Source organism: Carcharhinus amblyrhynchos, chromosome 13 (genome assembly GCF_965287045.1).
Source record: "Carcharhinus amblyrhynchos chromosome 13, sCarAmb.v2.hapA, whole genome shotgun sequence".
NCBI lineage: Eukaryota > Metazoa > Chordata > Chondrichthyes > Carcharhiniformes > Carcharhinidae > Carcharhinus > Carcharhinus amblyrhynchos.
The window spans coordinates 68,323,113-68,349,548 of NC_137336.1; the positions used below are offsets into that span (position 1 = coordinate 68,323,113).

The window sequence follows — 26,436 nt, forward strand, 5'->3', positions numbered from 1 at the left end:
CGGTTGCTCCGGTTTCCTCCCACAGTCCAAAGATGCGCACGTTAAGTGACTGGCCATGCTAAATTCTCCCTCAGTACAGCCGAACAGGCGCTGGGGTGTGGCAACTAGGGGATTTTCACAGCAACTTAATTCCAGTATTAATGTAAGCCTACTTGTGACTAATAAATAAACTTTAGTTTTTTATCTTACCACCACTAATGTAGAACATAGAAAAAGCTTTTAACTCTACAATAGAAGATCATTTGAAAAACAAATACCAAACAATTTTAGATCCATCTCCAGTGTAGTCCTAAAGCTAATGCTACATTTCAATCACAAAATATTTTTCATCAGTGCTCATATTTTTAAACAAATAAAAACAAAACAGTTTCTGATCTTTAATTCAATCTTATACTGTTCCAATGATCACGTAACCTCAAGGAGGTCCCATGTTTTATTCCTGATAAGTGATATGTCAGGATGGGGAAGTTATTACATGATATATGTATACATGAGCTCGGAAGGGGTGAAGAAAGGGGAACAAAACATAGCCAGAGGTGTCATGCTTTATTACCATCCAATGATGCATGTGTATCATCTTTAGCCAAAGGCTGGCATTCTTTCCCTTGGCTGAGCTGCCTGTCCAGACTCCATGTTATTATGGCATTTGCAGATAAATATTTCAATAAGCTTCTATGTTGTTGTGTGGATTCCACTGTCACAGTGATAGTGGAACAGCATGGGAAGAGACAAAGCTAACTAATGCACAAACCTCTCGTGTTGCAGTTCAGCCTGATATTCTGCATTTCAGAAGATTGCAAATCAAAGTGAATTGCCAGTTATTTTATGAGAAAATTGAACAAAAAAAAAGCCTCTGAAGTTTTTAGACACCGATAGCCACTCTGTCCCTCAACTCCCCTGGAAGAGAACCTATAACTGTAGTAATCAACAGTTCCTTGAACTTGGGTGAATTTGAGATGTTTTTGCACTGCATCCCATTAAATTCTAGTGAAAGTAGCTGAGTAAATATTGTAATTGAACAGGTTTGCCATGCTACAGAAAACATTTGCATTAAGATTAAAAGAAAGGAATAAGTTTACATGTTTATTTATCTGCTCAATCAGGAAGTTCCACTGTTGCTTTGACAGAAAAGAGCCCATTTCTGAAGTTTTGAATAGAAATGTGATAGAATCATGGTATCTTACATCATAGGAGATCATTCACCCATTGTGCCTTTGGAAGTACTCCAGTTAGTTCCACTTCCTTACCTTTTTGCATAGCACTGTTCTGTTCCCTTTTCAAGTATAAATCAAATTGCCTTTTATAAATTATATTTGAATCTGATTCCACCATCCTTTAAAGCAGTGCCTCCAAATCTTAGAAATTTCCTGCGTAAAATGATTTCTCTCCATCTTCCCTCTTGCCAATTATCTTAAATCTGTGTCCTGCGGTTGTCAACATATTAACTGATTAATTTAATTCTAGGAGTATGAAATTGATGCTTCATTTAATAGACAAGTTTCATAGAGTCACAATGAGGTGAGCACAGTTATGGTGTAAATACATGATGAAGTGGCATGGCTCTCTATTACTCAGCTCAGCCGCACTGGAATCTGCCTACAAACCAAACAAACCACAGTAATGCCACAGTACCAGAGTACAGCGTTTAAAAAAGTCAGCAAAATAATTCCATAGAATCCCCACAGTGTAGAAGAAGGCCATTTGCCCCATCGAGTCTGCACCAACCACAATCCCACCCAGGCTCTACTCCCATAACCCCACATATTTACCATGCTAAACCCCCTGACTCTAGGGTCAATTTAGCATGGTCAATCAAGTGAACCTGCACATCTTTGGACTGTGAGAGGAAACCAGTGCAGAAATGGGGAGAACGTGCAGACTCCACACAGTTGCCCCAGGCCAGAATTGAACCCAGATCCCTGGTGCGGTAAGGCAACAGTGCTAACCACTGTGCTGCCCCCAAATATAAACAAAGAAGAAGGAAATAATAGTTGTTCAAATGTTATAATTCTTTAATAAAGCCTATAACATTTCACAAGAGAAAAGACAACTGGTCATTCCTCATAAATATGTTAAGGATTAGACCTTATCAGTATTTGGTTTCACATTTTTTGTAGGCCAATAAAGGTCAGGAAAAAGTGCCTAATTCAACTTTGGATGTCACTATGATGACTTCTGCTAGAGCTGGCAGAATGTGAATCTTGTTTGTTTAAGGCATTAAAGATGTATTGACAATCAACGTTAAAAAACATTATTGACACCTTGACTAAGACATCACAAGAAAGCATTACACAGATTTCTCTAGTAACACCCCAACACATCACCAAAGCAAACTGCAACAGTGAAACATAGTCCAAATTTCAGAGGCATTTAATTGTTGTTGAAGATACCAGGGCCAGAACTAACAATGAGAGCATACAAAGGAACATGCTCACTTACAACTTCTTCCCACTCCTTCTCAAAAACACATCAACTGCAAAAGAGTTAAGTATTAATTAAAAGAGCAATCAAATCCGATTCCAAAGTTGGCAATTTTCAGTCTAGCTGTGTGCTTGAAATTATTATCAGATGGCATGGTCTTGTGTGAGACTACTAGACTAGAATGTGAATCTTCAGAAGATCCCTGAAATGAGTAATGGTTGATATGTCATCGGGCTTGGAGCAAGAGCTGTGCTGACCTCCATACTATATCCAATGCCCTGTATGGACAGGAGTAGTAGAGTGCTATTCATGCCCGTACTCATCACAAGTTCCACACCAGGTAGAGAAATCAATAGGATAGGTCAGTCTTAGCCACAAATAAAAAGCATAACAATAAATTTCCTAATGAGCAGCTACCAAAATTCCAAGATCAATTCTTGCTTTGGACGTACAGTCATGTGGATATTTAGAGGGTCAGATTGCTCTCCCAAAACTTATTTTCTGGCCTTGTATATAAATAATGGCCACATGTGTGAGGGACCAGATAGCCACAACATTCTTGGAACCATGCCCAAAGAAAACTCCGTACAACTAGGCAAGCAAATTTTGGAAATAATAATCTTGAAGAATTGAGAGATAAAAGAATTACATAGCATTTATAGCACAAAACAGGCCTTTCTGCCTATATAGTCAATGCCACCTGACTTAGTTGATACAATCAAGCTATCCCTCTCTTCCTGACAGATCCTGCTTCTTGACTGACAAGTTGAAGCAATGTGGCACACAAATGGATCCATTGCCAGGTCTCATTAATAACTAACACATATCAGAATTCAATGTTTTCAAAGTGATTGCTTACATTTTGTGTTGAGCATTTTGTACTCTCTGCATTCTGTAAAGCATTCAGAATGCAACCAGAAGCCAATAGCCTACCTTTGAGGATCTGTGAAGTTGGTCACCGATGTATGTTTTACGAAACTGGTCAAAGAAGCTAAGCAAAGCGAGCTCGATTTTTTCGTTTCCTGACTGTGGCAGCCTGGAGTCTACCAAATTCACCAGCTGAAACACACTATTAAAAAGAAAAGGCATTAAAACTCTAATACTAATTAATCAATCACAATTCAGTGACAGGAATTTCAGCTGAGAATCATGAGACCATGACTTTAAGTCCCACTTCAGAGATGTGAGCACAGTTCTCAGCTGACACTGAGTCCATACACCAGGAGTGTGGAACTATAAGAGTTGCTTTCTTTTGGAGAAGACATTAAACCAGAATCAATTTTAGGGCTCCCATCATCCAACAAATGTTTTGAGATTCAAGACCCCAAAGATACAAAGAGATGAAGATGAGAGAGGGGAGGAGTGTGGGAGAGGGAAGGAGTGGGAAAGAGGTGGTGGGGAGAAGTGACAAGGGGGACTGCAGAGGGAAGCACTGAAGATGGGTAGGAAGAAGAGAGGCAAAGGTGGGGAGGGAGAGAGGAGGAGATGAAGAAGTTGAAACGAGAGGGAAGAGTAAGATGATGATGATGGGAGAGAGACATGGAGAAGGGGAGGAAGAGATGGAGATGGGAAGGGAAAGATGGAGATGAGAAAGGGAAGAGAGGTGCAGATGCAGAGGGAGAGGTAGACATGTGGAGAGGAGGGAGGGGTGGAGAAGGAGACGGGGGGATGAAGAAGTGAAGATGGGTAGGGAGAGGTGGAGATGGGGCAAAGAGGGAGGAAGGGGTGGAGATGGGAAGGAAATGAAATGTGGAGATGGGGAGGTTGTTGTTCGTCCATCGTCATTGATGAGGACCTCAACACCATTAGTCATTTTGAGGCTGGTTGCAGTCTGAGCGAAGCTGACTGATCAGGCCAATTCGGGCACAGAATGTCCTGGCACATATTGGACAGATTTGTGCAGACACTGTAGTTATTGCGCTGGTGGCTCTGGACTTGCGCAGCTCACGCTTAAGTTGTGCTTCAGCAATACACCTTGCTTCGTGAGCTTGACAGCCTTTGTGGATGAGGCAGCATCAGGTAGGGCGGTTTTGTGCCAGCATTTCCCAGGTGGTCGTGTCAATGTCAAGTGACTTCAGAGAGGCCTTAAGTGTGTCTTTGAAACGTTTCTGCCCTCCATGCGAGCATCTTCCAACAGAGAGTTCCCCAAAAAGGAGCTGCTTGGCTTTGCGTTCGTCTGGCATATGGATGACATGACCTGCCCACTGGGTCTGTGCTCTCATAAGCAGTGTGTGGACTAATGGTAGACTTGCTCTATAGAGAAATTCAGTGTCGGGTACTTTGTCTTGCCAACGGATGCATAATATTCTGCGAAGATAAGTCATGTGGAAATGATTGAGCTGTCTTGCATGCCTTCGATACACAGTCCACATTTCACAGGCATAGAGGAGGGTACTGAGTACCGTGGCGCTGTAGACCTTCAATTTTGTTGCTGGGCTGATTCCTCGACGTTCCCATACAGTGGAGCGCAGACTACCGAAAGCAGAACTTGCCTTTGCTATTCTGCAGTTAACTTCTGTATCAATAGTCACTGCTTTGGAGAGGGTGCTGCCAAAGTAAGTGAACTGGTCCTCTGCCTGTAGTTTCTACCCTATGATTGTGATTATGTGTTCTGTGTACGGTGCATGAGGAGCAGGCTGGTGCATGACTTCGGTCTTTTTAATGTTGTTGGTGAGTCCAAAGTTGTCACAAGCCGTGGAAAATTTGTCCATACTGACTTGCATCTCTGGCTCTGAGCCAGCATACAGGGCGCAGTCATCGGCAAAGAGGAAATCTCTCAGAACAGTCTCTTTCACTTTGGTAATAGCTTGAAGTCTCCTCAGGTTGAAGAGCTTTCCATTCACTCTGTACTTGAGGCTGTTTCCAGCAACACTGTCCTGGAAGGCATCATTCAGCATGGCAGTAAACATCATGATGAACAGTGTGGGCATGAGCACACAGCCCTGTTTGATGCCACTGGTGACAGGGAATGCCTCAGAGGATTCTCCACCATCCAGTATTCTGGCCATCATGCCATCATGGAACTGGCATACCATCTGAGTGAATTGGGAGTGGGGGGGTGGCGGGGGGGGAGGAGATCCTCCACAGGCTTGTCGGCTTACAGCATCGAAGGCTTTCGCGAGGTCAACAAAGGTTGTGTAGAGCTTGCGATTTTGCTCCTGACACTTCTCCTGAAACTGGCGCACAGCAATAATCATGTCAATAGTCCCACGACCTTTGCGGAAGCCACAATGTAACTCTGGAAGCAGGCCCAGCTCCAGGTGAGTGACCAGACAATTTAGCAGGACTCTTGCGAGGGTTTTTCCTGTGGTGGAGAGCAGCGAGATTCCTCGGTGGTTGTCACATACTTGCTGATTGCCCTTCCTCTTGTAGAGGTGTACGATGGAAGCATCTTTAAGTTCCTGGGGAATGGATCCTTGCTTCCAAAAGGACTGGAACAACTTGGTGAGCTTCTTGTTAAGTGCAGGACCAGCAGCTTTATAGATCTCTGCAGATATGGCATTTCAGGATGCTTGCCCCCTCGTCAGAGTGAAGTCATGCCAATTAGAATCACTGCTGGTCTCCACCAGCGAAGACCAGGCATGATGGTCACGTCGGAGAACCAGAGGCCATTGAAGCCCCAGGTGCCTCGGCAAATGAAGGCAATGCATGGAGGGGAAGGGGAACTCTGCAAGGGGGCCCTATGCAGAGGGGGTGCTATGCAAAACGGGGCTATGCAAGGGAAGGCTTTGTAATGAGCAGCTTTGCAAAGGCGGGCTATTCAAGGTGGGTGCTATACAACGGGGTGTCTGCCAGAGGACTCGTTGGAGGGTCCTGAATCCCAAATGTTGGCAACCCGTGTCGGTGTTTGGGGAGGAGGGGGAGGGGTCTGATGTCTGTGGGAGGTGGGGGGAGGGGAAGGGAAGGGTGGTAGGAGGAGGTATGAGGTCTCCCAATTCACAGAGATCAGGGCCCCTCTCCTGCCCTCCATAACACTGCACCAAGGTTAACCCCTAACCTCCAAAACACCACCCTCAGGTTTCACCCATCCCACCTCCGCACAGCTTCCATCCCATGCCTGAAACTTCACTCCTGGGTTCTATCCCTGCCATTCACTAAAATGGACTGCAAAATCAGGTGTCTGCTCACTCTGAGCCTATTTGTTGCTCCTGGAGAAGACCAATTTCAGTCCTGGCAGAAGCCAGAAATTCCACATTATGGATGGCTGCTCAATCTTGAAAGGCTTCAATGACAAGCCAAACTGGATCTTCACCTGACACCCAGACATCTGCCAAAATGGCCACTGGCTAGTGATCAGCAGAAAGAAATTTGGCTGATTTTTAACCACCTGCCTACTGGGCACAAACATCAATTGTATCACCGCCAATTCTGTTCTGGGCGCAGATCAAGATGAACTCCCTCATATTCTGATTTGTAGCCATTCTTTAACTGTGGTCAATCTATAGGAGTCTACATGAAGACGTTGTCCATGCAATTTTTCTGCCAGATAAACAAACGCAATGGTTAGTCACAACCTGACTGGACACAAGTTGAAGTTTGGTGCCACCATGTGGCAAACCAAACATTTTAAAATTGACATATCCAAGATTCTCTCACTTTGCCACCTTTCTTAAGTCTAAACCCAAGCCTGGGACAACTCATGGGATCCTGACTGAAATTCCAAAATTTGCTTTCCTTATTAGTTTTAAACCAGTCCCTCTCCACCGCCCCCCCCACCGCCCCCCCCCCCCCGCCTTCCCCCCCATTGTCAGATGCAGATTTAAGTCGAAACAATTGGATTCTATTTTTAAAACGTGATTTTGAGCATCTGGGTTTAATTTTTAAACTTTTACTTTTGCTGTACACATGCTTCACAAATATTTTCAATTCATTGATCAGCTATTTGAAAATAAATCCAGTTGCTGTAGCTGACATGAAGTAATGCAATGCTGTGAACTGACAGGATATGTGAGCGTATTGCTTATTCTATATAAATAGTATATGGTGGCAGATAATTGGGTGGCATGCCTTAAGAGGATAGGTTGAGGGAGCTAGGTCTTTTCTCCCTGGAGAAACGAAGGATGGGAGGAGACCTGATAGAGGTTTGTAAGATGTTGAGAGGTATAGATAAGTTGGATTCTCAGAGGCTATTTCCCAGGGCTGAAATGGTCACTACAGAGGACACAGGTTTAAGGTGCTAGGGAGTAGGTACAGAGGAGATGTCAGGGGTAAGTTTTTCACTCAGAGGGTGAGTGGAATCGGCTGCCATCGGTGGTGGTGGAGGTGAACTTGTTGGGGTCTTTTACGAGACTTTTGGATGAGTACATGGGATTTAATGGGATTGAGGGTTATAGATAGGGCTGGTAGGCAGGGATATGATCGGCACAACTTGTGGACCGAAGGGCCTGTTTGTGCTGTAGTATTTTATGTTCTATAATAAAGGAAAAATGTTATTTCAAAGATTGGTCAGACTCAAGAACATGGCATTCATTAAGCTGGACTGCAAAATCAGGTTTCTGTTTGCTCTGAACCTGTTTCCTGCTACTGTAGAAGACCAATTTCAGTCCTGTCAGGAGCTAGAAATTCCACTGATTGTTGGAAGGCTATTTAATCTTGAGGGAAATAGGAGTACATTGACATTTACACATTTCACATATTTCAAAAATATTTTGCTTTTCTATTCTCATAACCAAAGTGAATAACTTCACACTTCCCAACATTATTATCCATACAACAATGTATTACACATTTAAGGGCAGCACAGTAACACAGTAGTTAGTTAGCACTGCTGCTCACAGCACGAGGGACCCGGGTTCAATTCTGGCCTTGGTTGATTGACTGCGTGCCTGTGTTGGTTTCTTTCAAGTACTCCAGTATCCTCCCACGGTGCAAAGACGTGTGGGTTGGGTTGATGGCAATGCTAAATTGTCCTTTAGTGTCAGAGGAATTAGCAGGGTAAATACATGAGGCTACAGGAATAGAGCCTGAATGGGATTGTTGTCAGTGCAGGCTCAATGGGCCAAATGGCCTCCTTCTGCACTGTAGGGAGTCTATGATTCGATTCTATGATCTGCTATTTTGTTGACCACTTGCTTAACACTGCTTTTTATTTTTCTTGTCCAAATAAATAAGTTTATATTTTCCCACATTATACTCCATCTTCCAGATGTTTGCCCATTCACTCAACCTATCCATATACTCTACAAATTCCTTATATCTTCTTCAGGATATACTTTCGCACCTATCTTTATGTCACTTGCAAATTTAGCTATCATGCTTTTGCTCCCTTAACTAAGTCATTAATGTAAATTGCAAAAAGTTGATTCAAACTTCTTTCCCATGATAGCCATGAAGCTAACAGGCCTACAGCTTCCCATTTTCTGCTTCTGTCCCTTTTTGAATAAAGGGGTTATATTTGCCACTTTCCATTTCTGATAGAATGCTTCCAGAATCCTGTGAATTATGGAAAATTAACACCAGCACATCTACTATCTCATTAGCTACCTCTTTTAAGACCCTAGGATGAAGTCTATCTGGACCCAGAAACTTGTCAGGCTGCATCTCCATCAGTTTGCTCAGAACAGCCTCCTTAGTAATTGTAATTTCACCAAATTCCTTTCTCCTTTCCACCTCATGATTTACAGTTATATTGGAATGTTTTCTGTATCCGCTATATTGAAGGTAGAGGCAAAATATTTGTGCATTTCATGTACCATTTCCTTGTTCTGTAATATTATCACTCTATTTTCACTCTCGAGAGGCCCAATGCTCCCTTTACCTATTATTTTCCTTTTTCGATTCCTGTAGAAAGTCATTTTTATATTTTGAGCAATCTTCTTCTTCTCCTGATTGACCATTCATTCTCTGGTGTTCTTTATATTCTAAGTAATCACCTGATCTGCTGCTCATCTTTGAACAGTTTTTCCTTAAGTTTGATGCTTTTCTCTAACTGGTTAAGTTCACCGTTGATAGTGGGTCCTCCTTTAGGTTTTTTTCTTTATAGTATGAATATACCTATTCTGAATATTCTGAAATATCTCCTTAAACATCTGCCACTACTTTTCTTTTGATCTATCCTCTAGTTCAGCATCCCAGTCTACTTCAGCAAGCTCAGTTTTCACACCCACATGGTTACCTTTATTTAAGTTTAAAATATTAGTCTTAGACCCACTCTTCACCCTTTCAAACTGAATATAAAATTCAATCGTATCGTGGTCAATGCTAACTAGGGGTGCCTTTACTCTAAAGTCATTAATTATTTCTATCATATTTCACAGTACCAAGTTTAATATAACCTGCTCACATTGGTTCAAGAATGTACAATTCTAAGAGACTATTTCAAAAGCATTCTATGAACTCCTAATCCAAGCTATGACTGCCAATTTGATTTTACAGTTTATATGTAGATTAAAGTCATCCACGATTATTGCCATCCTTTTATCACAACTACCCAATATTTCTTCTTGTATCCTTTGTCTTAAGACCATAAGATTTAGGAGCAGAATTAGGCCACTCGGCCCATCGAGTCTGCTCCACCATTTAATCATGGCTGATAATTTTCTCATCTCCATTGTCTGGCCTTTTCCCCATAGCCCCTTATTAATCAAGAACATATCCATCTCCGTCTTAAAGACACTCAATGACCTGGCTCTGCGACCTTCTACTGCAAAAAGTTCCACAGATTCACTTTTTTGGCTGAAGAAATCCCTCCTCATCTCTGTTTTAAAGGTTGTACCCTCTAGTTCTAGTTTGCCTACCAGTGGAATCATCCTCTCCATTTCCACTCTATCCAGGCCTCGCAATATCCTGTAAGCTTCATAGAACCATAGAACACTACAGCACAGAAACAGACCTTTTGGTCCTTCTTGGATGTGCCAAACCACTTTTCTGCCTAGTCCCACTGACCTGCACCTGGACCATATCCCTCCACACTCCTCTCATCCATGTACCTGTCTGAGTTTTTCTTAAATGTTAAAAGTGAGCCACATTCACCACTTCATCTGGCAGCTCATTCCACACTCCCACTACTCTCTGTGTGAAGAAGCCCCCCCTTAATATTCCCTTTAAATTTTTCCCCCCTTCACCCTTAATCCATGACCTCTAGTTTTTTTCTCCCCTAGCCTCGGTGGAAAAAGCCTGCTTGCATTCACTCAATCGATACCCATCATAATTTTATACACCTCTATCAAATCTCCCCTCATTCTTCTACGATCCAGGGAATAAAGTCCTAACCTATTCAACCTTTGTTTGTAACTCAGTTTCTCAAGTCCTGGCAGCATCCTTGTAAACCTTCTCTGCACTCTTTCAACCTTATTAATATCCCCCCTGTAATTAGGTGACCAAAACTACACACAATACTCTAAATTCGGCCTCATCAATGTCTTATACAACCTCATCATAACCTTCCAACTCTTAGACTCAATACTTTGATTTATAAGGGCCAATGTTCCAAAAGCACTCTTTATGACCCTATCTACCTGTGACACCACTTTTAGGGAATTATGTATCTGTATTCCCAGATCCCTCTGTTCTACTGCACTCTTCAGTGGCCTACCATTTACCTTGTATGTTCTACCTTAGTTTGTCCTTCCAAAGTGCAGTACCTCACACTTGTATGCATTAAACTCCAATAAGATCAATAAGATCAAATCAGCTGATGAAGGGTCAGAAGCCCAAAAGCTAGTGGCTTTTGCTACCAAATAAACCTGTTGGACTTTAACCTGGTGTTGTGAGACTTGTTACGTGTATTCTAACCCTCTCGACATGAAAGCTAACACTGCATTTGCTTATCTGCCGACTGAACCTGCACATTAACCTTAAGAGAATCTTGAACAATGACTCCCAAGACCCTTTGTGTTTCTGATTTCCTAAGCATTTTCCCATATAGAAAATAGTCTATGTCTCCATTCTTCCTTCCAAAGTGCACAACCTCACACTTTTTCACATTGTAAAACATCTGCCACTTCTTTGCCCACTCTCCTAACCTGTCCAAGTCCTTCTACAGCTCCTCTGCTTCCTCAATACTACCTGTCTCTCTACATATCTTTGTACCATCTGCAAACTTAGCAACAGTGCCTTCAGCTCCTTCCTCCAAATCATTAATGTATATTGTGAAAAGTTGTGGTCTCAGCGCTGACCCCTGAGGCACACCACTAGTCATCTGCTGCCATCCTGAAAAAGACCCATTTATCCCCACTCTCTGCCTTCTGCCATTCAGCCAATCCTCTATCCATGCCATGATTTTACCCTTAACATCGTGGGCTTATTTAACAGTTTCCTATGCAGCATTTTCTACATTAATGTAGGAATGGTAGCAAAGTGGTTAGCACTGCTTCTTCACAGCTCCAGGGCCCTGCGTTCAATTCCCAGCTTGGGTCACTGTCTGTGTGGAGTTTGCACATTCTCCTCATGTCTGCGTGGGTTTCCTCTGGGTGCTCCGGTTTCTCCCACAGTCCAAAGATGTGCGGGTTAGGTTGATTGGCCTGAGATGTGTACGTTAGAGGGATTAGTGGATAAATATGTACGGATATGGGGGTAGGGCCTAGGTGGGATTGTGGTCACTGCAGTCTCAATGGGTCAAATGGCCTCTTTCTGCACAGTAGGGTTTCAATGATTCTATGAATGGTTACTAGTCGGAGGCTTGTAAATCACTCCCATTAATGACTATTCCTCATTTTCACCCAAACTGATTCCACATCCTGACCCCCTCTAATTTTTGCACCAATGCCATCCTTGATTATCAGTGCTACCCCTCCATCTTCCTATTCTTCTTGATTGTCATTTACCCCTCAATATTCAGGACCCAACAATTGACATCCTGCAGTCATATCTCCAAAATGGCTATCAGATCATTTTTAATTAGTTTAATGTGCACTATCAATTCTTTTATTTCGTTAAGAATGTTACTTGCATTCAGATACAGAACTTTTAGTTTTGTCTTTGTTATTTTCATAACACCTTCTTGAATTGCTGCAGTCCATCTGGTGCAATTACACTTTCAGTGCTGTTAGGGAGGGAATTCCAGGATTTTGAGCCAGTGAAGGAAAGGTGATATATTTCCAAGTCAGGATGGTGACTTGGAAATATAACAGTTGCAGGTCATGGTGCTCCCATGCATCTCCTGCCCTGGTCCTTCTGAGGGAGTAAACACAGTAAGAAGTCTTACAACACCAGGTTAAAGTCCAACCAATTTATTTGATAGTAAACTCACAAGCTTTCGGGGTTTGCCCCTTCATCAGGTGAATGGAGAGTTCTAGCCTCAGACAGAGCATATAACAGCACACACAGTTTACAGATTACTGATTAGAATGTGAGTCTTTACAACTAATAAGAACATAAGAAATAGGAGCAGGAGTAGGCCACCTAGCCCTTCGAGCCTGCCCCGCCATTCAACAAGATCATGGCTGATCTGAAGTGGACCAGTTCCACTTTCCCGCTTTCTCCCCATAACCCTTAATTCCCTTGTCTATCAGAAACCTAGCTACCCGTGACTTAAATATATTTAGCGAGGTAGCCTCCACCACTTCAATGGACAAAGAATTCCAGAGACTCACCACCCTTTGAGTGAAGAAGTTCCTCCTCAACTCTGATGTAAACTGCACCCCTCCCTTATTTTGAGGCTGTGCCTCTAGTTCTGCTATCCTTTCTAAGCGGGAAGAATCTCTCTACCGCGACCCTATCTATCCCCTTCATTATCTTATACGTCTCTATAAAATCCCCCCTCAGCCTTCTAAATTCCAATGAGTACAGACCCAGTCTATTCAATCTCTCCTCATAGGCTAACCCCCTCATCTCTGGTATCAGCCTAGTGAACCTTCTCTCCACTCCCTCCAAGGCCAATATTTCCTTTTGCAAATGCAGCAATCAAAACTGCACACAGTACTCCAGTTGCAGCCTCACCAGTGCCCTATACAGTTGCAGCAAGACCTCCCTGCTTTTATATTTTATCCCCCTCGCTATAAAGGCCAACATTCCATTCGCCTTCTTGATCACCTGCTGCACCTGCAGACTGGGTTTTTGCGATTCATGCACAAGGACCCCCATCCCTCTGCACCGTAGCATGCTGCAGCTTTTCGCCTTTTAAATAATAATCCCTCCTATTATTTCTACCAAAGTGGATAACCTCACATTTGCTAACATTATACTCCATCTGCCAGGTCCTCGCCCACTCACTCAGCCTATCCAGATCTCTCTGCAGACTTTCCGTGCCTTCCACGCAACTTGCTTTTCCACTCATCTTTGTGTCATCAGCAAATTTCCTTACCCTACACTCAGCCCCCTCCTCCAGGTCGTCTATGTAAATGGTAAACAGTTGAGGCCCCAGCACCGATCCCTGCGGCACTCCACTAGTCACCAACTGCCAACCAGAATGGCACCCATTGATTCCAACTCTCTGCTTCCTATTAGACAACCAATCCTCTTTTCCCGTTAACATCTTACCCCCAACTCCAACTCTGCTTCCTATTAGACAACCAATCCTCTATCCACGCTAACACCTTACCCCCAACTCCGTGCACCCTAACCTTTTGCAGCAACGTTTTGTGAGGCACCTTATGGAAATCTAAAAACACCACATCCACCGGTTCCCCTCTGTCTACCGCACTAGTCACATCCTCATAGAAATCCAATAAGTTTGTTAAACACAACTTCCCCTTCATGAATCTGTGCTGCGTCTGCTTGATCAAACCGTTCTTCTCTAGGCGCCTTGCTATTTCTTCTTTGATGATGGATTCTAGCATTTTTCCAACTATGGACGTTAAACTAACTGGCCTATAATTCCCTGCCTTTTGTCTGCTACCTTTTTTAAACAGCGGCGTAACATTAGCCATTTTCCAATCTTCCGGCACTTCCCCACAGTCCAGCAAATTTTGATAAATAATTACTAAGGCATCCGCTATCACCTCTGCCATTTCTTTCAGAACCCTGGGATGCATTCCAGCCGGTCCCGGGGACATGTCTACCTTCAGTCCCGTTAGTCTATCAAGCACTACCTCTTTAGTGACAGTAATTGCATTAAGGACCTCATCCCCTACCATCCTTCTATCTTTAATATTCGGCAAGTTATTTGTGTCCTCCTCTGTGAAGACTGACACGAAAACTTATTTAAAGCCTCAGCCATTTCCTCGTCACCCACCACTAAATCCCCCCCTCTCGTCCTCCAAGGGTCCAACATTCACTCTAGCCAGTCTCTTCTTCTTTATATAGTTGTAAAAACTTTTACTATCATTTTTTATATTTCGAGCTAGTTTAGCTTCATACTCTATCTATCAACTAACCTGCTGTTCAAGCCTTAAAGATGCAGACAATGTGATTGGTGGAAAGAGTATTAGGCATAGGTTAAAGAGATGTGTATTGTCTCCAGACAGTACAGTAAGTGAGGTTTTGCAAACCCAGGCAAGTCATGGGGGTTACAGATAGTACGACATGAACCCAAGATCCCGGTTCAGACTGTCCTCATGTGTGGGGAACTTGGCTATCAGTCTGTGCTCAGAGACTCTGCACTGTCGTGTGTTGTGAAGGCCGCCTTGGAGAATGCTTACCCGAAGGTCAGAGGCCGAATGCCCGTGACCGCTGAAGTGTTCGCCAACAGGAAGGGAACAGTCTTGCCTGGTGATTGTGGAGCGATGTTTATTCATCCGTTGTCGTAGCATCTGTATGGTCTCCCCAACATACCATGCTTCGGGACATCCTTTCCTGCAGCGTATTAGGTAGACAACATTGGCCGAGTTGCAAGAGTATGTACCGTGTACCTGGTGGATGGTGTTCTCATGTGTGATGATGTCATCCATGTCGATGATCCGGCATGTTTTGCAGAGGTTGCTGTGGCAGGGATGTGTGGTGTTGTGGTCACTGTTCTCCTGAAGGCTGGGTAGTTTGCTGCGAACAATGTTCTGTTTGAGGTTGTGCGGTTGTTTGAAGGCAAGAAGAAAGGGTGTGGGGATGGCCCTGGTGAGATGTTCCATCTTCATCAATGATATGTTGAAGTCTCCGGAGAAGATGTCGCAGCTTCTCCACTCCAGGGAAGTACTGGACGACAAAGGGTACTCTGTCCACCGTGTCCTGTGTTTGTCTTCTGAGGAGGTTGGTGCGGTTTTTCGCTGTGGCGCGTTGGAACTGTCAATCGAAGAGTTGAGTGCCATATCCTGTTCTTATGAGGGCATCTTTCAGCATCTGGAGGTGTCTGTCACGATCCTCCTCATCTGAGCAGATCCTGTGTATATGGAGGGCTTGTCCGTAGGGAATGGCTTCTTTAAAGTGTTAAGGGTGGAAGCTGGAGAAGTGGAGCATCGTGAAGTTGTCTATGGGCTGCAGTGCAGTGAGGTGCTGAGGTGACCGTCCTTGATGGAGATGCGTGTGTCCAAGAATGCAACCGATTCCAGAGAATAGTCCATGATGAGTCTGATGTCATCATATAGTTGTTCCAGTGATTGTTCACCATGAGTCCAAAAAAAGAAAATGTCATCAATATATCTCGTGTATAGCATCGGTTGAAGGTCCTGTGCGGTGAATAAGTCTTGTTCGAGCCTGTGCATGAAGATGTTGGCATATTGAGGTGCGAATTTGGTCCCCATGGCTGTTCCGTGTGTTTGGATGAAAAACTTGTTGAAGGTGAAGACATTGTGGTCCAGGATAAAGCGGACGAGTTGTAAAATTGCATCTGGAAACTGGCAGGTGTCGGCGTTGAGTACTGAGGCAGTTGCAGCAATGCCATTGTCGTGGGGGATGTTGGTGTAAAGCGCCAAGACATCCATTGTGACGAGGAGTGTCCCTGGTGCAATTGCTCCATGTTTGCTGAGTTTCTGTAGGAAGTCCGTATGTCGCGACAAAAGCTGGGGGTTCTTTGTACGGTGGGTTTCAGGATGCCCACGACATAGCTGGAGAGGTTCTCGCACAGAATCCCATTGCCCGATACGATGGGATGGCTGGGTGTGTTTGCCTTGTGTATCTTTGGAAGGCAGTAGAGATCTCCAACGCGGCGAGTACGTGGAATGAGAGCATGGAGGGTGCTTTGAAGGTCCGGATCAAAGGTCTTGATCGGAGTGTTGAGTTGACGGGTGTGTTCTTTGGTCGGATCTGCAGGTAACTGTCTGTAGTGTTCCTCATTGTTTAGTTGTCAGTATACTTCTTTGCAGTAATCCGTTCTGTTCAGTATGACGATGGCCCCTCCTTTGTCTGCTGGTTTGATGATAATGTTGCAGTTGGTTTTGAGAGCGTGGATAGCGTTGCGTTGTGCTTGGGTGACATTTGGGGCTGTCTTGTGAGTGCGGCTGATGAATCTGATGTTAACGCACCTCCTGATGGCTTGGGCATACATGCCCAGTCGAGGGCAGCGGCCTTCCGGAGGAGTCCAATTGGACTCCTTCCTCTTTGGTTGCTGCACTGCGGATCTCTCTGTCTGCTGTTCTGGTTCATTGGCTGTCTCATCGTGTTTGCTGTTGGCCTCTTGGGATTTGTGGAAAAACTCCCACAGCCTCATTCGCCTGATGAATTCCTCTGTGTCTGCTGCAAGATTAATGGGGTCCATTTTGGTGGTGGGGCAGAAATTGAGCCCTCGGCAGAGAACTTCGATTTCATCTGGTTGAAGTGTGTCGTCCGACAAGTTGACAATTGACTTCCCTGCAGTGGTACTGTTTTCTACTGTGGTGCCGGGGGAGGCTTGGTTGTTGCTGCTGGTGATGCCGAGTTTTTCAAGTTTCCTGTTCTTGGTGTGCATGTAGATGGCGCAGTTTCTTTGTCTCATCTGCTTGGCAGAGTTTCCTAGCTGGTCTGCGTCCTGAGCGCAAGTTGAGAATATGTATTCTACTTTAGTTTCCAGGGTGTGGCGTTTGCTGTAAAGCTGGTGTATGAGGTGGTTGAGGAGTGTGAGAGAGGCGCGACGGCAAAGTCTCTCAGCGTAGTCTGTGTTTTAGGTTGACCTGAGTGGGCTCGTGATCTGTAGCCCTTTCGATATTTTGTCTGCTTTCTTGCATCTTTGTAAAAACTTGATGTCTGTGATGATACGCACAATCTTTTTGGAGATCCTCTCCACTTGGAACGCCGGCATCTCCACATCATGACTTCTGAAGGAGTACAGGTTGCAGGTTTGGAAGGTGGCTGTCGAAGGAGCCTTGGTGAGTTGGTGCAGTGACTCTTGTAGATGGTACACATTGCTGCCATTGTGTATTGGTAATGGAAGGAGCAGATGTTGAAGATAGTGGATTGGATGCCAATCAAGCAGATTTCTTTATCTTGGATGGTGGCAACTTCTTGAGTATTGTTGGAGCCTCACCAGGCAAGTGGAGAGTATTCCATCACACTCCTGACTTGCACCTTGTTGATGTTGGTCAGATGTCACTCCACGAAGGACATCATTTAACCAGTTGGATTTTATGATAATTCAAAAGATTTATGGTCACTTTTATGGGTAACAGACCTTTATTTCTAGCTTTAAAAAACTCATTTCTAATCCACAAAACTGTCATGGTGGCACAAGGACTCCCATTTTCTGGTGGATTCCATAGAAACAGAAATTTGACAGGAAGCAGTCAGCTCATTGTGTCAGCCAAAAAACAGCTATCAGCTGAACCGCAGCAATGTGGTTTCTGGCATTTTAAGCACATAACCATGTACATTGTAAATATTATGAGTGTTTTGACCTCTACCAATCTTTCAGGTAGTGAGTTTCAGATCTCCACCATCCTTTAGTGAAAAACATTCTCCTCAATTCCCACCATATAATTTGAATGTACGTCTCCAGTTATTGAACTCTTTACTAATGGAAACAGCTCTTCCCAATAAACTCTATCCAGGCCCTTCATAATCTTGTACACCTCAATTAAATCTCTTCTCAATTTCTTGTACCAAAGAAGAACCACTCCAGCCTATCCAATCTTCCCTAATCTTTAAAATTCTCTATTCCTAGCAACATTCTTGTAAATCTCCTCCGTGCTGACTGTCTTGCAATCATAACTTTTCTGTAATGTGGTGACCAGAACAGTAAACCATACTCTAGATGCATCTTAACCTGTCTCTTGTACAGTTCTGGTAATTTCTCCCTGCTTTTATATTCTTGCTTTGGCTTACAAAGGACAGTATCATGCATTCCTTCTTAACTACCTTATCTCCCTGTCCCTCTCTAACAAAACTGTTGAATGCACCTATACTACAAGGTCTACAGTAGTTCAACAAGGCATCGCACCTTCTCCTTCTCAAAGGCAATTAGAGATGGGCAACAAACGCTGACCTAGCCAATGACACTCACACTGTGTGAAAGGATTTTTTTAAATTGCCATTTTTCTGCCCACTTAACCAGATCATTGATATTTTCCAACAGTCCATACATTTTCTCTCTCTCTCTCAATCACATGGCCATTCTGTGACATCTGCAAACTTCTTAATCATGGCTCCTACATTTCTGTCTCAATTGTTGATGTATATAGCCACAAAAAAGCAAGGAATCTAATACTAAGCCCCTGTGGAATCCCCACTGGGAACAGTCTTCCAGTAACAAAACACAAGTTGAGCAATTGCTTCCTGCCAATGAGCCAATTTTGAATCTAACATGCTTTGTTTTTGGGATTCCATAGATTTTTATATACGTGATGAACTCTGCACTTCGCAAAAATTTTGTACTTATGAGATAGCCCCTTAATCCAAAGCAAAATTCACCTAAGTTAGTTCCAGGAATTTATAATTGGATTTCCTCAGTCATTTCTGTGAGGTCATTTCTGAGAAGTTACCTGGATAATCCAAAACAGCAAATGAAAGCTATTGGTAATATTGGCCAGTTGTGCTGCATGAGAACCTCACACAGAACATCTGGTGTGTTTAGAAGTTAGCAAAGTTCTCTGTGATAAAGTTAATGTTCTGTTTGGCAGTAGAAAGAAAACAGAACTGAAGTTTCTCAGGAAGCAATGTACAGATAAGCTAAAAGGGATAGAAACCTCAAAGCAGTGTGAATAGATGGTAATGCTAAAGAGCTAAGTGTTTGCATCAGATGTGATCAGGCCATAGACCAGGGCATTGTTGGTAGGCGATTGAAAGCGAACTCTGGGAAGTCATCATGACAGCTGTGATCCAAGGAGAAGGGGTTCACAGAAGTGACTATGTTGGTGTTAATTATAACCATGGACTTCAGCTGCCTGTGAAAACAACCCAAAGTCAAAACCATTGAGTGAGAAAAATGAGATCTTATGTACTGGAGGTAGAGTTTGAAAGATATGAAACTGGATATTTATGTAGGGACTGTTGTGAGGTTTATTTTTGTTGAATTCACTATTAAAAGTGAACATCATCCTTTCTATTGAAATACCACCTGTCATAATAACATAAAAAGATAAGAAATAGGAGAAGTAGGCCATTCAGCCCAGGAGTCTGTTTTGCCAATTGATAAGATCATGCCTAATCTGATTGAGGTCTTTACTTCCTGTTCGCCTTTGTCAGTCAGGAATCTATCTCACTCAGTCTGAAAACTATTCAACAATCCTGCCTCCTCTCCTCTCTGAGGAAGAGAATTCCACAGATTCATGACCCTCTAAGAGAAGAAGATTTCACTGAATCTCTGTCTTATATGAGACCCATTTCCCTCCCCCCCTAACTTCTTCTAAACTCTAATGGAGTCTAACCTTTCCTTATAAGAAAACCCCGACATCCCAGAAATCAGTTGAGTGAACATTCTCTGTATTGTTTCCTATGCAATTATAATACTTTAGATACAGCCTCACCAACACCTGTACAACTCTCTTGCTTAAATGACAATTGATGCTAGATCAGTTGCTATCTGTAATTCCGAGCTAGATAAATTAGCAAAGGTATTAACGGATATGAACTAAAGGTATATGGAGTTTAGCCAAAGTCATGATCTTACTAAATGACAGAAACAGGCTTGATGGGCTGAATGGCCTACTCCTGTTCCTACGAGTCGCAAAACCCAGCCTGCAGGTGCAGCAGGTGATCAGAAAGGCAAATGGGATGCTGGCCTTTATAGCGAGCGGAATAGAATATAAAAGCAGGGAAGTCTTGCTGCAACTGTACAGGGCACTGGTGAGGCCGCAGCTTGAGTACTGCATGCAGTTTTGGTCGCCGCACTTGCGCAAGGATATTTTGGCCTTGGAGGGAGTGCAGAGGAGGTTCACTAGGCTGATACCGGAGATGAGGGGCTTGGACTATGAAGAGAGGCTGAATAGACTGGGTTTGTACTCGTTGGAGTTTAGAAGGATGAGGGGGGATCTTATAGAGACATATAAGATAATGAAGGGGATGGATAGGGTAGAGGTAGAGAGATTCTTCCTGCTCAGAAAGGATAGCAAGACTAGAGGGCACAGCCTCAAGATAAGGGGTGGGGGGGGCAGTTTAGAACGGAGTTGAGGAGGAACTTCTTCACTCAAAGGATGGTGAATCTCTGGAATTTTCTGCCCATTGACGTGGTGGAGGCTACCTCGCTAAATATATTTAAGACGCGGGTAGATAGGTTTTTGGTAGACAAGGGAATTAAGGGTTACGGGGAGAAGGCGGGAAAGTGGAACTGATCCACTTCAGATCAGCCATGATCTTACTGAATGGCGGGGTAGGCTCGAAGGGCTAGATGGCCTACTCCTGCTCCTATTTCTTATGTTCTTATGTTCTTCTGTTCTATGTACACATTTTGATGACACTGTGCCTTTAAGAAATGTATTTATATCATCTTTCTTGTGAAGGGAATGTTTTAAACTTCAGCCCTGATTACGGTGCCAATTTGTCTGCTCCAGGGCAGCCCATCTGCTAAGAATGCAGAAGCAGAATTGATACTAGATTTTGGGGTTTTTTGTAAAGCTGAGTAATGCAATTTTGTTTATTTTTTGTGTTATTCCCTGGGGTTGTAGAACAGGGTTTAACTAGGTTGATTGGCAAGATGGAATCATGTGCTAATGGGCGGAGCTAAGCTTAATGGGAAAAAGACAGTTTCTGCTTGGTTTTGCCTCGCTAAAGACTGTAGATTGGCACCTGCTAGAAAGTAGGTTTCTCTCCCTCTAGCAGTGTTCTGAAGGCTGGAGGACCAGCAGCTTGCATTTCTACACATAAACCTGTTGTCTGCTAACTGATTTAGAGGAGGTTTGCATCTATGAGGAATATTGCTTAAATTGGAACCAATAGAGATAGACTAATAGTTAAGAATTAACTATTATTAATTCTTATTATGTTATAATAATATTATAATTATTAATTCTTATTATAGTATAATATTATTTATGAACTATTATTCATATTTAAGGTTTAAATTTATTTATTTGTGTCACAAATAGGCTTACATTAACACTGCAATGAAGTTCCTGTGAAAATCCCCTGGTTGCCACACTTTGACATCTGTTTGGGTACACTGAGGGAGAGTGTTAGCACGGCCAATGCACCTAATCAGCATGTCTTTTGGACTGTGGGAAGAAACCGGAGCACCTGGAGGAAACCTACACAGACACAGGAAGAACATGCAATTCACGGCTGTCTTGTGGTGACATGGCATAGGGGAAGTTTGCATGTTAGAGAGAAGCGAGGGTACAGGGAACTCCATGGGGGAGAAGGGAGGTGAGGGAACCCCAGGGTACGGGGAGCTCTGCAGGGGGAGAAGGAAGGCGAGGGAACCGCGGTGCAACCAGGCAAAGGGACAAAATGTCAAAGATGAACAGCAGTTAAGATCGTGGAACTCAGTTGACATGCTTGAAGTCAGGCTTGTCAATTGATAGTGTCCACTGAAGCATCTGAGAGTGCTAATGATTGCTGCTCTATGTTTAATCCCTTGCATGCAGAATTCAAAATCCAATGAGTAGTATGGCTTGGCAGAACCATCAGGAGACTGGGCAAGATTGAGGATTCCCTCAGGAAGGTGGCCATAGACTCCTGGCGCAGGGATGTGCACCCTACTCCCTTGCTTTATGTTAAGGCTCACATTGACAAATACTTATCCTGATCTGAGCAAAAGGCAGGAACTGGGAGTGTAGGACAAAGCCTGCACCTGAAATGCAAGCTCAGGATGCAGCTGAGTGGCTAAAGCTGTCGCCACTCGGTCATGCAGTGAGGCAGATTTGGTCAACCATCATGTGCATTAAACACTGGGTCTCCATATGATTGTCAGGATACCACAGCATGCAAAAACAGGCCTTGAAAGGCTGCTGCAGGTGATGACCTGAAAAAGAATGGTCCTTAAGAAACTGTTGCATCTCCCTCTTTGAGATGCAGTGAAGAGACTATTAGGAAGATGGAATCTGATGATTTCACAGTCTGCCTCATTGCTTATAAACAGGAGAAGAATGTAATGCCAGCACTTGGTTCTCCAAAGGGGGCAGAACCTTCAATAGCAAGCAGTAGCAAGGCCTCCATCACCTAAAGGCACCTCACTAGACTCAGGTTCTACAGATGGGGCTTGTCATTCCTGCAGATGATTGCTAACCAGTGTTGCTGAAGACTATGTGTGTCTAGTGTTATAAAGCAAAGGTGGATCCCCCCTCTGAGAACTAATACCGAATCACCGGAAGAGAAGTACTTGACCCCATAATCTGTAAGAAGTGAGTGTGAAGTGGTATGACCTGTTCTTCAGCAACTTTTAGTGGTTAAATCAAAATAAATCCCTGACACTCTTTAAAATCAACAAGTGACAATTTATTTAAATTCACAGAATTCCTCCACTCCAGGAAGAGGCCATTCGGCCCATTGAGTCTGCACCAACCATAATCCCACCCAGACCCTACCCCCATATCCTATATATTTACCCACTAATCCCTCTAACCTACATAGCTCAGGACACTAAGGGGCAATTTTTAGCATGGCCAATCAACCTAACCCGCACATCTTTGGACTGTGGGAGAAAACTGGAGCACCCAGAAGAAACTCACGCAGACATGAGGAAAATGTGCAAACTCCACAGACAGTGACCCAAGCCAGGAATCAAACCCGGGTCTCCGGAGCTGTGAAGTAGCAGTGCTAACCACTGTGCTACCATGCCACCCCTAGTTATCTAACCAACACTGAACAAGTTAACTTATCTATTAACTATTCAATTGAAAGAAATTAAAATCCCAAACAATAGCTCTAGAAGCTGTAGTTTTCATTCTCTCTATTCCTTATCTGACTTATGGAATACATCTGTATTAATTAAATGGAGGAAAACAAAAAAAAGTTAAACTTGTTACCTACTCAACTTTTCTCAATCGTAGTATGTCTTCAGATAGAAGTAACATGTAATAAAAAAGGACAGAATTCGAATAGCTGTAGGTGACTGCCAGCAGCTGATAGCAGTCTTCAGACTGGCAAGATATGCAGATACAAATTTAGGTAGACTGTGTAATATTTCAATCTGTGGCCAGATTTCTAAAGCACTCAAAGAAATTTTGATGGAAAAATGATTCTCACTTACTTGTTTCGCCTTGCTGCTTATTGAGGGTGTTGGCAATTAGAATAGGTTTTACTCTGAATTTTACCATCTATTGCTTTACTTCAAAACTAAAAATTCAAATTAAAATCCAGAATGACAGCAGTGAACTGCTTCTTAATACAACTTTACACAGTACTGTGCTAAAAGAGATCACAGCAAAAATATGACATTTTCTCACCAGATTCTAACATCAGCTCTATCTTAGCTCCATATAAATATTTGTGGCATGGATCTCCAGAGGTAACAGATTTGTTTTGCTTAAAGCCAACATTGTACAAATAGAAGAATAAAAATTGAGCCAATTTCTCAATGCAACCCAGGCATAGCTGAAAATTGGCAGAAAGGAAGCTGTTTTATTTTCACACCAGGTGAGTTATTACATTGCCACTTATGAAATTAATGAAAACACACACACAGTACGTTTCAAGATAATGGCTGCAAATCAATCTCATGAGCTCATATAAATCAGAATCTGATATCCTTATAACAGAATACTTTTCTTGGTATTGCCTAACAAAATTAGCATCAAGAAAATATAAGGAAAAATTTCAACCGAACTGCATTGTTAAATATAAGCATGTATGATGAGTCTGACTGCCATAGGAAAATTGCTGAAGTCTATTACTAAGGAGGTTATAGCAGAGCACTGAGAAAATTTCAATGTAATCAGACAGAATCAATATGGTTTCGTGTAAGTAAAATCATGTTTGATTAATTTACTGAAAGTCTTTGGGGACATAACAAGGGAAACAGGTAAACAGGAACCTGTGAATGTGCTCTACTTCGATTTCCAGAAGGCATTTGACAATAGAACATAGAACATAGAACATAGAACATTACAGCGCAGAACAGGCCCTTCGGCCCACGATGTTGCGCCGACCAGTTACAAAAACAATGACCCACTAGCCTAAACCAATCCCTTTTCGTCCATAAACCTATCCATAGATCTCTTAAACGCCCCCAAACTAGGCGCATTTACAACTGCAGCAGACAGGGCATTCCAATCCCTCACCACCCGCTGGGTAAAGAACCTACCCCTGACATCCGTCCTATAACTACCCCCCCTTAATTTAAAGCCATGCCCCCTCGTGCTAGCTTTCTCCATCCGAGGAAAAAGGCTATCACTATCCACCCTATCTAAACCTCTAATCATCTTATATGTTTCAATAAGATCCCCTCTTAGCCGCCTTCTTTCCAACGAAAACAACCCTAAATCCCTCAGTCTCTCCTCATAGGACCTCCCCACCATACCAGGCAACATCCTAGTAAACCTCCTCTGCACCCTCTCCAAAGCCTCCACATCCTTCTTGTAATGTGGGGACCAGAACTGCACACAGTACTCCAAGTGCGGCCGCACCAGAGTAGTGTACAGTTGCAACATGACGCTGCGACTCCTAAATTCAATGCCCCTACCAATAAACGCCAAGACACCGTACGCCTTCTTAACAACCTTATCTACTTGATTCCCAACTTCCAGGGATCTATGTACACATACACCTAGATCCCTCTGTTCATCCACACTATTCAAAGTCCTCCCGTTAGCCCTATACTCGACACATCTGTTGCTCCTACCAAAGTGAATTACCTCACACTTCTCCGCATTAAATTCCATCTGCCACCTCTCGGCCCAGCTCTGCAACCTATCTAAGTCTCCCTGCAGACTATGACACCCTTCCTCACAATCTACCACACCTCCGACTTTGGTGTCATCAGCAAATTTACTAATCCACCCAACTATACCCTCATCCAGATCATTAATAAAGATTACAAACAACAGTGGCCCCAAAACAGATCCCTGAGGCACACCACTCGTAACCGAACTCCATGATGAATATTTACCATCAACCACCACCCTCTGTCTCCTATCTGATAGCCAATTCCTGATCCAACTTCCTAGATTACCCACAATCCCATACATCTGCATTTTCTGCAGAAGCCTACCATGGTGAACCTTATCAAACGCCTTACTAAAATCCATATATACCACGTCAACTGCCTTACCCCCATCCACCTCTTTGGTCACCTTCTCAAAAAACTCAATAAGGTTAGTAAGGCACGACCTACCCGCTACAAAACCATGCTGACTATTTCTAATCAATTCATTACACTCCAAATAACTATAAATCCTATCCCTAATAATTTTTTCTAAAACCTTGCCCACAACAGAAGTAAGACTCACCGGTCTATAATTCCCGGCAAAGTCTCTGTTCCCCTTCTTAAACAATGGGACAACATTCGCTATCCTCCAATCCTCCGGGACTACACCAGAGACCAATGACGACCTGAAGATCAGAGCCAGAGGCTCTGCAATCACCTCTCTAGCCTCCCAGAGAATCCTAGGGTAGATCCCATCCGGACCAGGGGACTTATCTATTTTCAGCCCCTCAAGAATATCCAGTACATCCCCCTTATCAACCGTAATACTGTCTATTTTACACCCCTGCAACCCAGTGTCCTCCTCAGCTATATTCATGTCCCCCTGCGTGAACACCGAAGAGAAATATTGGTTCAATGCTTCTCCAATCTCCTCCGGTTCCACACACAACTTCCCTCTGCTGTCTGTAACTGGCCCTAATCTTGCCCTGACCAGCCTTCTGTTCCTGACATACCTATAGAACGCCTTAGGATTCTCCTTAATCCTATCAGCCAATGTCTTT

The 26,436-nt window shown here is 43.4% G+C and overlaps 1 protein-coding gene across 1 annotated transcript in view; it reads right to left on the minus strand.

The window, feature by feature from the left end:
• LOC145351309 (ran-binding protein 17-like) overlaps nt 1-26,436 on the minus strand; it is a 925,757-nt gene that overhangs the window by 610,106 nt on the left and 289,215 nt on the right. Inside the window, exon 14 of the mRNA XM_080200932.1 lies at nt 3,355-3,490. Coding sequence (XP_080057058.1) covers nt 3,355-3,490 — 136 coding nt within the window. The remainder of the gene's footprint in view (nt 1-3,354; nt 3,491-26,436) is intronic.